A 13,825-nucleotide genomic window follows, 5' to 3' on the forward strand; every position below is an offset into this window, starting at 1 on the left:
ATATATATATATATATATGTGTGTGTGTGTGTGTGACGTGCGGTGAACTAAACATCAGGTGAGGCATACATACTTTTTTTTCTTTCTTTTTTTTCTTAAATTCATATGTGCAGCTCTAGTCATTGTTGATTTAGGATGCACATTATTAGAGTAACAGGAAAAAAAAGGGGTTATTGGCTTTCATAAAAACGTTATCATAATGATATTATGATATGATAAATGGTTCCAAAAAGTATTTAATAAAGTTCTTAAATATTTTTGGGTCCCATTTGCTTTTAACAAAATAAATCAAGTATTGTGAGTGTAATTTACCTTTCTGTATTTGTATCTGAAGCAGCAATAGCTATCCTCCATGAAAACATACTTTGTATGACCACATTCATTTTGTCTTAAAGTCCAGTTTAGAGAAGTATTTCATCTTGAATACAGTATATAATCCTCCATATTGGCAGAAACATTCATTTCATTCAATTTCATTCCAAGAAATTAAACAATATTTTTGCATCTGACAAAAAACACCCACAAACGCTGGCTTACTCTAATACAAATGCCATGTTTCTTATAAATACATTTGAAAAAAAGAAAATAAAAAAATGCTGGCTTCCGCTGAAGAGACCTGTGTCTGCTAGCTAGAGCGCCCCCACTTCTCTCAGTGTGGCGAGTCAGAGTACTGCTGAGGCATTGAACTGCAAGTTGACAATATATCGCCCCCTACCTTGAGGCAAAGGTACTTGCTGCCTCAAGACCTGCCTTTTCCACGTGGAAACAAGCATGCGCCCCCCCCCCCCCTCGCACGCACACGCCCAATACACACTGTGTGTAGCTGTGGAGGCACCGCCTGTGTCTGCCTCACTTATTATCTGCTGCATTGTTTTGATCAGGAAACATGGAATTTCCGCGATTTTGACCATGAAAATGATCAAAACATACAGGAACCACACCAAAATCACATAGAAAGCATAAACCAAAAGACAAATATTAAAACTTATTTTGTTTTATTACTTCGTTTTGGAACATCTCATGGTTAAGCCATGTGAGCGACTTTTGCCGTCATCGTGTGGGTTGTGTGGACCACTCAGGAAGGACATCGCTTTGCACAGTTTTGACGCTTTATTTTTTCAAATATAAGCGGCAGTGTTGGTCGGTCGCTCTTTCAGCTCCTCCTCCGCTGCTTGCTCCGGTCTTCTTTTCAGTCGGCAGTGTCTTCATCGCTGTGTTCGGCTCTCTGTCGCTCTGTGGCTCGCTGTCTGATCGTTGCTCTGTGGCTCTTTTCACTCCAACTCCTCCCTGATCTTTCCTCCTTCTCCCCTTTTATACACTGAGAGGAGATAGGCAGATTTTGAGCTGGTGTGTGTGCCACGCACCTGATTTAGATTGTGGCGGCGTCGCTCCCAGCAAGCCCCGCCTCTCTGCTCCGCCGCATCCTCCGCCTCCTGGCCGCCATCTTGAGCAGGGCCAAAGCGTGTCCTGCCCCGCCTCTCCACAATAAATAAATAAAATATATATATATATATATATATATATATATATATATATATATATATATATATATACATGTAGGTGTGGGAAAAATCACAAGACTACTTCGTCTCTACAGAACTGTTTCATGAGGGGTTCCCTCAATCATCAGGAGATTTTAATGGAAGCATTCACATACAATGGTTTATATAGGGCACAGAGTGGGTGGGTACAGGCAGGCGTAGGGTGTGGTGATTGGCTCATAAGTTACCTAGGAGGTGTTTCCGTCTCATCCACAACAGTACACCATGGCAAAAAAAGAACAATTCAACATTTGACGTTACTATGGGGAGTTTTGACGGAGCAGAAACGTGCGAACTCGTTGGGAGTTTCCTCCTCTCCCAGCTTGCTAGCCTCAACCTGAACCTTGGTATTTACCGTGATGACGGACTAGCAGTGTGCCGCGCCTCGCCAAGGAGCAGCGAGAACACCAAGAAACGCACATGCCAAATCTTCAAAGAAAACGGCCTACGGATCACGATTGAAGCCAACAAGCAAACCGTCAACTTCCTCGACGTCACTTTCAACCTGAGAAATAACAGCTACCAACCATTCACGAAACCCAACACAACACTCCAATACGTGCACCATGACAGCAACCACCCACCCACCACCACGAAAGGAATACCTACCGGGATTAATAAAAGACTATCGATGCTGTCATCTAGTAAAGCTGAATTCGACCAAGCAACCCCCCCGTACCAGAAAGCACTTGATGAAAGCGGATACAACTTCACCCTCACCTATGAACCCACGCCAGGAAACCAACCAAAAAAGAGCAGAAAACGAAACAACATCATCTGGTACAATACGCCATTCAGCAAAAACGTCTCAACCAACATCGGCCACAAGTTCCTCACTGATCGACAAACACTTCCCCAAAGGCAACACCCTAAGAAAAATATTCAACAAGAACTACATTAAATTGAGATACAGCTGTATGAATAACATGCAACAAATCATTTCAAACCACAACAAAGCAATTGCAAAAGGACTGCCTACCCCCAGACTAAACGACTCTGAAACCAATAAGGAATGTAACTGTCGCAAGAAACCTGATTGCCCTCTCAACGGAGGGTGCTTACAGACATCAGTCGTTTACCAAGCAAAGGCAACACGTAAGGACATTAACACATCCGACACGTACGTAGGATTAACCGAAGGAGCAATCAAAACAAGATGGAATAATCACAACGCCTCCTTTAGAAACCAGATTTTGCGGAATTCTACAGAACTCAGCAAGCACATTTGGAACCTCAAAGACAATAATGTTGAATATTCAATAACATGGCAAATTCTTGCATCCAGCACACCTTGCAACAGTGGTAATAAAAGATGCAACCTATGCTTAAAAGAGAAACTGTTTATTATATATCATCCAGATCTATCATCCCTCAACAAGCGCAGTGAAATCATTTCAACATGCCGCCACAGATGGAAACACCTCCTAGGTAACACATGAGCCAATCACCACACCCTACGCCTGCCTGTACCCACCCACTCTGTGCCCTATATAAACCATTGTATGTGAATGCTTCCCTTAAAATCTCCTGATGATTGAGGGAACCCCTCATGAAACAGTTCTGTAGAGACGAAGTAGTCTTGTGATTTTTCCCACACCTACATATTGCGCTCTACCACGGTATCGAGCACTATTCTCTGAATAATCCAATCAAGACACATATATATATATATATATATATATATATATATATATATATATATATATATATATATATATAATTGTAGTTGCTTTATTGAGTTTACAACCCCCTGATGCTGTTTTGTACTGTGTTTGTACTTGTTTTGTTATTATTTCTTTGCTTGTACGTAAATGTTGAATATTATGAATCGCAAAAAGTCATCCCCATCCAAAAAAAAAAAAAACGGATTTAGTCGCAGCAATATAAAGACAATATAACATACATCCATAAACGTGGATGCATATGCAAAAGTGCAATTTATTTATCTGTACAGTAATCTATTTATTTACATCTGCCAAAATCATTGTTGTTATAAATTACTGACCAATTAAAGGCTCCAATTACTTTACATCAAAACATCCACTTTAAAATATTTCCAAGTATAAATATTTCTTATTTAGTGTTTGCCATTTAAAAAAGTTTTCTTTGACAAAAGGGCATTAAACCATAAAAAAAAATTTTGGGGGGCGACTTGTCAAGGGGTTACCCCGACTACCGCCCGAAGGCAGCTGAGATAGGCTCTCGCACCCCCTGAGACCCTGAAAGGGACAAGCGGTAGAAAATGGATGAATGGATGGAAATTTAAGCTAAAATGTGTATAAAGACTTGAGCGTTGAAAGTAAAAAAATTTTTAAAAATGTATCTCTTATTTTTATCACTTTTATGAGTGGAGCCTTCTCCAGGTTGGGGAGGAGACCCTGCTCCAAGTGGAGGAGTTCAAGTACCTCGAAGTCTGGTTCACAATTGAGGGAAGAGTGGATCGTGAGATCGGTGCGGCGTCTTCAGTAATGCGGACACTGTATCGATCTGTTGTGGTGAAGAAGGAGCTGAGCCGGAAGGCAAAGCTCTGAATTTACCTGTCCATCTACGTTCCCATCCTCACCTTTGGTCAGGAGCTTTGGATTATGACCAAAAAGACAAGATCACGGGTACAAGTGGCTGAAATTAGTTTCCTCCGCCGGGTGGTGGGGCTCTCTCGTAGAGATAGGGTGACAAGCTCTGTCATCCGGGAGGAGCTCAATGTAAAGCTGCTGCTCCTCCACATCGAGAGGGGCCAGATGAGGTAGTTTGGGCACCCGAACGCCTCCCTAGGGAGGTGTTTAGGGCACGTCCAACCAGTAGGAGGCCACGGGGAAGACCCAGGACACGTTGGGAAGACTATGTCTCCCGGCTGGCCTGGGAGCGCCTCAGGATCCCCCGGAAAGAGCTGGATGAAGTGGTTGGGGAGAGGGAAGTCTGGGCTTCTCTGCTTAGGCTGCTGCCCCCGCGACCCGACCTGGGATAAGCGGAAGTAAATGGATGTATGGATGGATGAGTGGAGCCCTTTTGGATACCCAATAATATTAGTGGGAAAAATAAAAGTGGACTAAAATCAATGATGTTATGAATTATTGACCCTTTCAAGGCTACACATATCAAATATTCCAGTTTGAACATTTTGGGGAGAATACTGTATTACATATTTTGAGTTTTTGGCATAAAAAAAATGGGTTTTGACAAAAAAAGGCATAAACAAATAAAATAAAAAAATACTCTATATCGACAGATACACCTGAAGTTGATCTAGAGATTTAAGAATTGAATTTTTAAAAAAATCTAATGTATTTAGGACTTATTTTTAAAATGTGTGTGCAAGTTCTCCCCGTGAATGCACGGGTTCCCACCTCCAAAAACATGCACCTGGGGATAGGTTGATTGGCAACACTAAATTGGCCCTTAGTGTGTGAATGTGAGTGTGAATGTTGTCTGTCTATCTGTGTTGGCCCTGTGATGAGGTGCCGACTTGTCCAGGGTGGGCCCCGCCTTCCGCCCGGTTGCAGCTGGGATAGGCTCCAGCACCCCCCGCGACCCCGAGAGGACAAGTCGTAGATCATGGATGAGGATGGATGTTTATGACTAAGACCGGGGGTCGGCAACCCGCGGCTCTGGAGCCGCATGCGGCTCTTTAGCGCCGCCCCTAGTGGCTCTCTGGAGCTTTTTCAAAAAATATATGAAAATGGAAAAAGATGTGGGGAAAAAAAACATATTTTTTGTTTAAATATGTTTTCTGGAGCAGGACAAACACAAACCATCCTAATTGCTATAAATCACACTGTTTATATTAAATATGCTTCACTGATTCGAGTATTTGGTGAGCGCCGTTTTGTCCTACTAATTTTGGCGGTCCTTGAACGCACCGTAGTTTGTTTACAGGTATAACTTTGTCTGACTTTCCAAGACGTGTTTTATGCCACTTCTTTTTCTGTCTCATTTCGTCCACCAAATTTTCAACGTTGTGCATAAATGCACAAAGGTGAGTTTTGTTGATGTTTTTGACTTGTGTGGAGTGCTGCTAATCAGACATATTTGGTGACTGCACGACTGTAAGCTAATCGATGCTAACATGCTATTTAGGCTAGCTGTACGTACACATTGCATCATTATGCCTTATTTGTAGCTATATTTGAGCTCATTTAGTTTCCTTTAAGTCCTCTTAATTAAATTTATATCTCATGACACACTATCTGTATGTAATATGGCTTTTAATTTTTTGCGGCTCCAGGCGGATTTGTTTTTATATTTTTGCTCCAATATGGCTCTTTCAACATTTTGTGTTACCAACCCCTGACTTAGACCCTTTCAGATCCCCGGGTCCAAAGTTGAGGGGAACCCTAAAGGTAAATTAAAAATGTTAAATTGGTTCTGAAAATGAAAAATAACCCCCACTCGCTATGATTTTCCAGTGAAAAAAGTTTGGACACCCCTGCCTGAGTTCATTTCCAAAGCACAGGTAATTGTGGTATTTGTCCAAAAGATGTCAGGCGTGAGTCGCTGGGTTTCTCTTAAGAGCCTGGACTCAAAACCCGAGTTTCTATTCCCAGGAACACAGTAAGTACAAAGATGAATAAATAAAGGTCAGCATTTTGTATTATATATTTTGGGTACATTATTTATTAATTATGTTTCAATTGTACAAATAAAATCACACATTTTCCAGTTATCACAAATGTTGCATTGCTGTGCAGTGTATATATATATCTATATATATAAAAAAATCAAAAATCTTATTATAAAGCGACAGAAATAATCATGTCAATCTCATACAGACACATGACACATTTCTATGAACACATGAAAAACAAAACTGAAAATTATGTTGTTCTATTTAATTAATAATGTGCCTGATTGAGGAAGTGTGTACTTTTTCTAATGCTGGTAAAATGTTCTGTGCACACAAGCACGCACGCACTGCCTTTGTAAGTCAGCCTTAAATAGCTTGGGACTTGATAGTTGCGCGGCACAAAGTAAGTGTTTATATTGAGTTCATTCCAAGTGGTGCTACACATAAGTCACAGGACGCTGAGCTTGAATATATTCACAAAAAGACAGGAATGTGAGAAACACTGAGAGGGATATTTGTGTTGGTCTGTTTTTTATCCTGATTGTTCACGAGAGGGATGTTTGAGTTATGTGGAATGTGGAAACACACAGATGCACACACACACACACACACATTTTTGTATTTTTTTTATCTTCTTGAGACCTCCATAAAACTCTATATATATATATATATACTATGCAAATATAAAAAAGTTTGTTGTGAAAAATTTGTAGGAAAATCTCAAGAAAAAGTTTGGCAGTATTATAATAAAAGTCGTAATGTTACTCGACGCAAGTCAGAGTGTTACAAGAAAAACTGAACATGTTAGCGATATTATGATAAAAGTTGGAATTTTACTCACAAACAGTCGCATTTTAACAAGAAAAGCTTAACATTTTGGAGATTTTATGAAAAGAGTCGTCATTTTACGCGACAAAAGTCACAATTTTATAAGAAAACTGTAAAATGTTGGCAATATTATAATAATAAAGGGAACTTCGCTTGGCAAAGTTATGACAAAAGTCATCATTTTATTAAAAAAATGTCACTGGCAATTGGCAATGTTGTGATAAAATATTTCACCACCAGGGGTGCAAATGAGATCTCTATTTTTTGTAATATGCTTAGGGCCGATGGCAAATGAGTCAGGGACCACAGATGGCCCCCTGTGCCGCACTTTGGGCAACCCAGCTGTGGAAGCTAACTGTTAATGGCCACTATAGTCTTAGTACCGTAGTGTATTTGTTCATCCTATGGTCACAAATGGAACGCGGGTTGCCTTACATCAGCACCGGAAGTCGTAAAATCAGCTGTTCACCCTGGCGTTTTTTTTTCGGGGATGAATAGGGAAGTCCTTTTTTAGCTGTCGTCTTGTTTTATCATATATTGCTGCCTTTGCACCTGTCAATGTTTATTTACTTTTGTGTGCAAGTAAAATAAATTAAAAAAATCCAGACTTTGGAGCAATGTTCACGGACTCTAGTATTTGGCTTTCTATTAGATGCAATGGTTTTCCCTATTGGGACCATGATTTTTTTTAAATTGATTGATACTTTTATTAGTAAATTGCACAGTTCAGTACATATTCCGTACAATTGACCACTAAATGGTAACACCCGAATAAGTTTTTTAACTTGTTTAGGTCGGGGTCCACGTTAATCAATCAATGAGTCCTAACTTATTCACCGGTCCTCATATGGAAGGTACTTTTCCTTGTTGATGTATCAAAAAGGGTAGGAATACAAGAACACATATACACACAAATACACGCACACACACTCTTGTATTTCTTATCTTCTTGAGACCTCCAAAAAATGCATACCTCTTTAGGACCACCCTTTTTAGATATGTAAAGGTTTGTATTTACAACATTAACTATATATACAAACTATGGAAAAATAAAAAAAGGTAATCTTTCAGTTCATGATTATTGTTATAAATTCCCTTTGTCAGTGATTAAGATAGAGGATAAAGTTCCCTATTTTATATGTTCATTGTTGAATATAATTGACTATATTATTGTTGACATAACAAGCTATTAATGTAGTCATGCACCTTTAAGTTGAGTCTGATGGAGTCCGGCAGTTTACCGAGCAGCTATGTTTACTTCTCGGGGTCCTTGAGTCAGTGTGTTAAACAGTGTGTATGTGAGAGTGCACTTAGCTGCTGCTAAAAGTTACATATAAAGAAGAAGTTGAAGCGTAAAAACGGTGTCCTTATTCCCTAACTGGAGTACGCTCACGGGTGAAGAGTCCCAGCACAACAACAACATCAGTTTATCCAAATGGTTCTTTAATAATCATAGTGATACTAATAGGAAAATGTTGTTGTTAATTGTTGTTTTAATCTTCATTATTTACTTAATGTTATCACAGTATGCATTTCAATTTCTTACACACACTTATTACATATGTTGGCCAGAGGGGGAGCACTTCAAATTTTCACACACACTTGTTATTTCATATGTTGACCAGAGGGGGAGCACTTTTAAAACCGACACACTGTCAATTTGAAAAATCCCTCCTTTTTGGGACCACCCTAACTTTGATCATTTCACCACCTGGGGTGCAAATGAGACATTCTCTATTAGATGCAATGGTTTTCCTTATTGGGACCATGATTTATGTCCTAACTTGTTCACCGGTCCTTACATGGAAGGTACTTTTCCTTGTTGATGTCCTGCTGCACGGCAACAACAAAAACATAGTCATACAGGCAAGTCGGAGATTAAAGTAGCTGCATGAATATTTTACAATGTTGCAAAGTAATCATCCAGCCGTGTACGAGGTGTTCATTACCTTGTTTTGGCACAAAGGTCAGGGTCTGAAACTGTTAACATGTTTTTACCGCATTGCGTGTGCAGTAGTTGTTTGATGTTTCCCTCTTACACACATGTAAGAGGGATGTGTTCTATGGCTATGAGTTGTTTTTTTCCCCTTGGCCTCAGTCTGCACCTCCTCTCCAGGGCCCAGGCTAAGACCCATTTTTTAATTTTATTTTAATCTTCTATTTTTTTCTCCCCCCCACCCACCTCCCACTCCCTTGTTTACCTGTATCTCATCTTTTTTATAAGGGGCGCTGGAAGCCGGCAAACCCGTCAGCGATCCTGTTCGGTCTCGGAACTCTCCAGACGGACTATCTAATCTAATCTAATTATTTGCCTTTAATGGTGTCATAAAATGATTGTTGCTCTACACTAAAAACACTTCCTTGGGGTTTACATAACGTGTCATCTGTGGTTCTTTGGTCAAAATTGTACAAACCATTTTCAATGCTGCCCTTAGCCAGCGTGCAGGCGTACTTAATGTCAGGACCGAGTGAGTCCACATAATGTTCGTGGAGGGTGTTTTTTTGGAGCCTGTCTGGAAAAAAAGAAGCGGCGACAATCATCTTCCAAACGTACACAAACGTGTACATTTTTAAAAAATGGACACTTTCGAAGAGGGTCGGGCATGGTTTCATTTACGTTGTAAGCCACTCAAAACGTGGTTTATAAAAGTGACAGTGGAGCGACATTTACACCAAAGCAAATCCAATACATATTATCGAGACCAGTGATTCGTAAACGCCATCTAGTGGAACACCAAAGAATCACTTCATTAAAGTATAGTGTTTGGTTTTCTTTTATTCAAACGGTGTGCAATGTCACCGTGGCCAAATATTAAAAATACTTGTTAAATAAAACCTAGTTAATAAATACTTAGGCCTGCTACAATACTGTATTTTATTGTTACTTGGAGAGCCAAGTATTTTCTGTGGTGGTAAAAGAAAAAGTTAGAGAACCACTGACCTACACCACAAGGAAGTGTTGCAAATGTAAATTACCATGAATTGATTAACATTGACCCCGACTTAAACAAGTTGAAAAACTTATTCGGGTGTTACTGTGGAGAGACGGAGCCGACGAGCCGACAGCAAGGTAGGACAGACAGCGGTCCTAACCGAGATGGCGGCCAGGAGGCGGAGCATGCAGCGAAACGGAGAGGCGGGCATGCAGCAATCCGAGTCAGGTGCGTAAACGACACACCTGATCTCAATCCCTGCATCTTCTGCTGCAGCATAAAAGGGGAGAAGGCGGAGCAATCGTGGCAGAAGTAGGAGAGGAAACATGGGACAACAAAGACCACGAAGACGACGAGAGCGACCCAGAGAGAGACGAGCGAAAGACACGAACGAGAGAAGAGACAGCTGGAAAGACTGAACGGAAATTAATTGTTGTAAGAAAATAAATACGGTGTCAAACCTGCATCCTGAGCCTGTGTGGTACTGTTGGCCGAAAAAGCCCGGGAGAGACGCAGAAAACTTCCACCGTTACCATTTAGTGGTCAATTGTACGGAATATGTACTGAACTGTGCAATCTACTAATAAAAGTTTCAATCAATCAATCAATGTAGATTAAAATCGCCATCGGTGCCTTTTAACCTAAGGAACTATTTTAACCTTCTGAGACAAAGGATTGCATTTGTAGTAATGCACTACAGCAGTGTTTCTTTAACATATGGCCGGGGCCCGTTGTTCAGAGTCATGTATAGAGAGAGCATAGCCAACTTGGTTTAAAAATTGGCAGTAAAATGGCATCCCTGTAGTCACATGGGGTGCTTTTGACCAATCAGAAGGATTACGGCCAGAGAATCTCCTAAATGATGGGTCAAAAGGCCCTCACGTGACTCCAGGGCGCCATTTGGCTGCTACCAGCTTTGAAAGCGAGTTGGCCATACTCTCTCTATACTCGGCTCTGCCATTGTATGAGAGGGCCGCGATAAAATATCAGTTTTTCAGCTGTGGGACGTATGGGCCGCAGTGGTAATCAGTTGAAATACACTTTTCTACCACTTGTGGCAGTAATGACAATATCAAACAAAGAGAAGAAGTCTGGCGCTTAAGTCAGAGACGATTCTTAACCGCAAAAATGATGACTAAAGAGGTGAAGCTGTTTTTTCATTTGCACTTTAATTTATTGGCAGTTTATTTAAGAAACATAATTTAGTTATTTTATTTTAGCACAACATAATTGTATGTCAATTGACTTTTCCTCCGTTATTTATGACTCCCTTCTTATGCTGTATATTTGGTTCGTACTTTTTATTTTTTAATCAGCCTGACCTAGCTTAATGTTTATTGAATATGATTAAATACAAGAGTAATATTGTGAATTTTCTGTTAATATTTAAGTGGGCCTCGGGCCCCTCTGTAGTGAAAACGCCAAATGCATGAAGTTGCAGAAAGGCATGTGAGGAAAAAACGCTTCATGCAGGCGTTATTCATATTTCAATTAATACAAAAAGTGACACTACATTTACATATTACCAAAATGAAGAACATTTCACATTAGAGCAATGATTTTTTCCATGTCCAATTTTACGACAAGGATGGAATACAAAAATATAGGCGAATAGAGCTACAAACTGCATTGTTTGTTTGATATATAAATGTATTGTTACTCTCATCAAAATGTAAACAATGATGGGACCAAAACTTATTCAGTTGGCACTCAAAATGTTTGTTTTTCTGGGTCCCACCGGGATATGATGCATATAGATGGCCTTATTTTCCGCGCTTATAATTATGCATGTTCCTTTCTTTCAAATTCTCACACCCAGCCGAGGGACACGCCGACAGGGACCGACCGTAAGTGAGGCAAAAGTGTGTACGTCTGGAATGAAGGTGAGCTCATTACTTAAGAGGCGGACTTTGCCATGATGTCTTTTTTGGGTCGTTGGAAAATGTATTAACACTCGTGAATGTCATTAAAATCAAAGAAAATTATAACTTTCATACATTTGAAAAGGCCGTATCAATCCAGGCAGTGCTTGTCACGTACGTGTTACGCCATGGTGATGTAGTGTGTGTATGCAAGCTACAATAGCTTCTTCTTCCGGGCTGGATGGGAATATTAATCTGTAGATCAAACTTTGTTTAACATATTATTTTAATCGACCTGATGTTAATTGTGATGTTAAAAGTTCTGTTTCGTAGAAATATTTGTGAAGCTGTTGTTTGTGTGTTTTTGTGTGTGTGTGCGTGTATGCTTGTGGAGGGAAGGGTGGGTGTTTCATATTAACTGTCAAAAAATCAATGGAATCAATAACTAAACAATATATTTTATATGTATTTTCTAATAAGTAGTCACATAGTTCATTGATCATCAAAATGAGTGGTTGACGACACATAAATGGAGTATTGTTGGCGGTTTCTATTTTTTTAGAGAGAGAGTATAACGCAACAGAGGACCCTCGATCTGTTGACTCAGTAGTTAGCTATTTATTTACGATTTTGAATGCATAAAAAAAGCTAAACATGTGTTCTTGGTTTACATAAGGATTGTAAATGATAAATACCAGATTGCATTTACATGTTTGCATATTTTCAGTACAACTGATCTGACAACATGGTCAGAGTCTAGAAATGTTACTCTCGTGCCGTAGAAACTATGGAAATTACCGAAGGTGTTCGTAGCGGAATATTCACAATGTCCGACTGAATGTGTGGCATTTTGTGATGTTTGAACGGTGTCTTCTCATACTTCTCGGATTGCAAATACAATTGGATATGGTTTAATGGATACGATAAAAATAAAATAAACAAATAAAGTGAACTTGTTTTTAAACTCTAATGCAGTGGTTCTTAACCTGGGTTCGATCGAACCCTAGGGGTTCGGTGAGTTAGCCTCAGGGGTTCGGCAGAGGTCAAAACACACCCGACTCATCGTCTCAATAAAAACTTCTTATCGGCGTATTACGGATACGGCAACAGCAGAAGTGACACTGATTTGCAGGTGTGTAATTTGTTGTGAGTTTATGCACCGTGTTGGTTTTGTTCTTTGAACAAAGTGATGTTCACACACGGTTCATTTTGTGCACCCGTAAAAAAAACATGGTAACACTTAGGTATGGGGAACATATTCACCATTAATTAGTGACTTATTAACATGCAAATTAGTAACATATTGGCTCTTAACTAGTCATCATTAAGTACTTATTAATGCCTTATTCGGCACGGCCTCATTATAACCCTAACCCTCTAACCCTAAACCCTAACCCTAACCAAATAACTCCAAATTAAGTCTTTGTTACTTAGAACATGTTCCCCTAGTGTCGAAAAACCTTTAAATTAAGTCTTTGTTACTTAGAATATGTTCTCCATACTAAATTGTTACCAAAAACACCTAACTTTGTCTTGAATTAAAAAAAATATATCTATTTTTCACTAAGAAGGGTTCGGTGAATGCGCGTATGAAACTAACGGGGTTTGGTACCTCCAACAAGGTTAAGAACCACTGCTCTAATGGTACTTTAAGGCTTGCTCCATCCAAAGCACGCATTTTGGATGAAGGCGCACAGTGACGGACTTGAATCAAAAGGGTAGAATACAACACAGCCAAAATCCATGCGGTTGCGCACCTTTAGTGGCCATTAGTGAATATCTGCAGGACCTATTCAAGTCAAAGTCCTAAAATATTATCATATTACCTCGTCCAATAGAAAGCTTTTATAGCACCATTAGTGTCTTTTCTTAATACTTCCTCAATAGTTTTGATTAGTCCTCTGTTAGTGTTTCTCACGGCTCAGTTAATCAATCACATTATTACAAATAATTTCTGCTCATTCCTGGTGTTAGGGTTGGTGTAAGTCACGTGGTACACACCATTTCCTAACAGATAAGGACAGAGACATGGAGAGAAATTAGGAGCCTTATAATCACGCTCAGTTACTAAAAATAGTAATAGTATTTCAGGAAAAAATA

At 39.7% G+C, this 13,825-nt stretch overlaps 1 protein-coding gene across 2 annotated transcripts in view; it reads right to left on the reverse strand.

Annotated features, from left to right (window-relative positions):
- Positions 1-978: 978 nt before the first annotated feature.
- zgc:174863 (uncharacterized protein LOC100136852 homolog) overlaps positions 979-13,825 on the reverse strand; it is a 57,838-nt gene continuing 44,991 nt past the window's right edge. The window contains exon 7 of one of the 2 annotated variants that reach the window (XM_061910885.1): positions 979-1,476. In XM_061910885.1, coding sequence (XP_061766869.1) covers positions 1,370-1,476 — 107 coding nt within the window. In that variant the 3' untranslated portion in view covers positions 979-1,369. Of the gene's footprint in view, positions 1,477-6,122; positions 13,733-13,825 lie in introns of those variants that run through there. The other variant, XM_061910890.1, reaches the window with a different exon arrangement.

This window comes from Nerophis ophidion, linkage group LG01 (assembly GCF_033978795.1).
Source record: "Nerophis ophidion isolate RoL-2023_Sa linkage group LG01, RoL_Noph_v1.0, whole genome shotgun sequence".
NCBI lineage: Eukaryota > Metazoa > Chordata > Actinopteri > Syngnathiformes > Syngnathidae > Nerophis > Nerophis ophidion.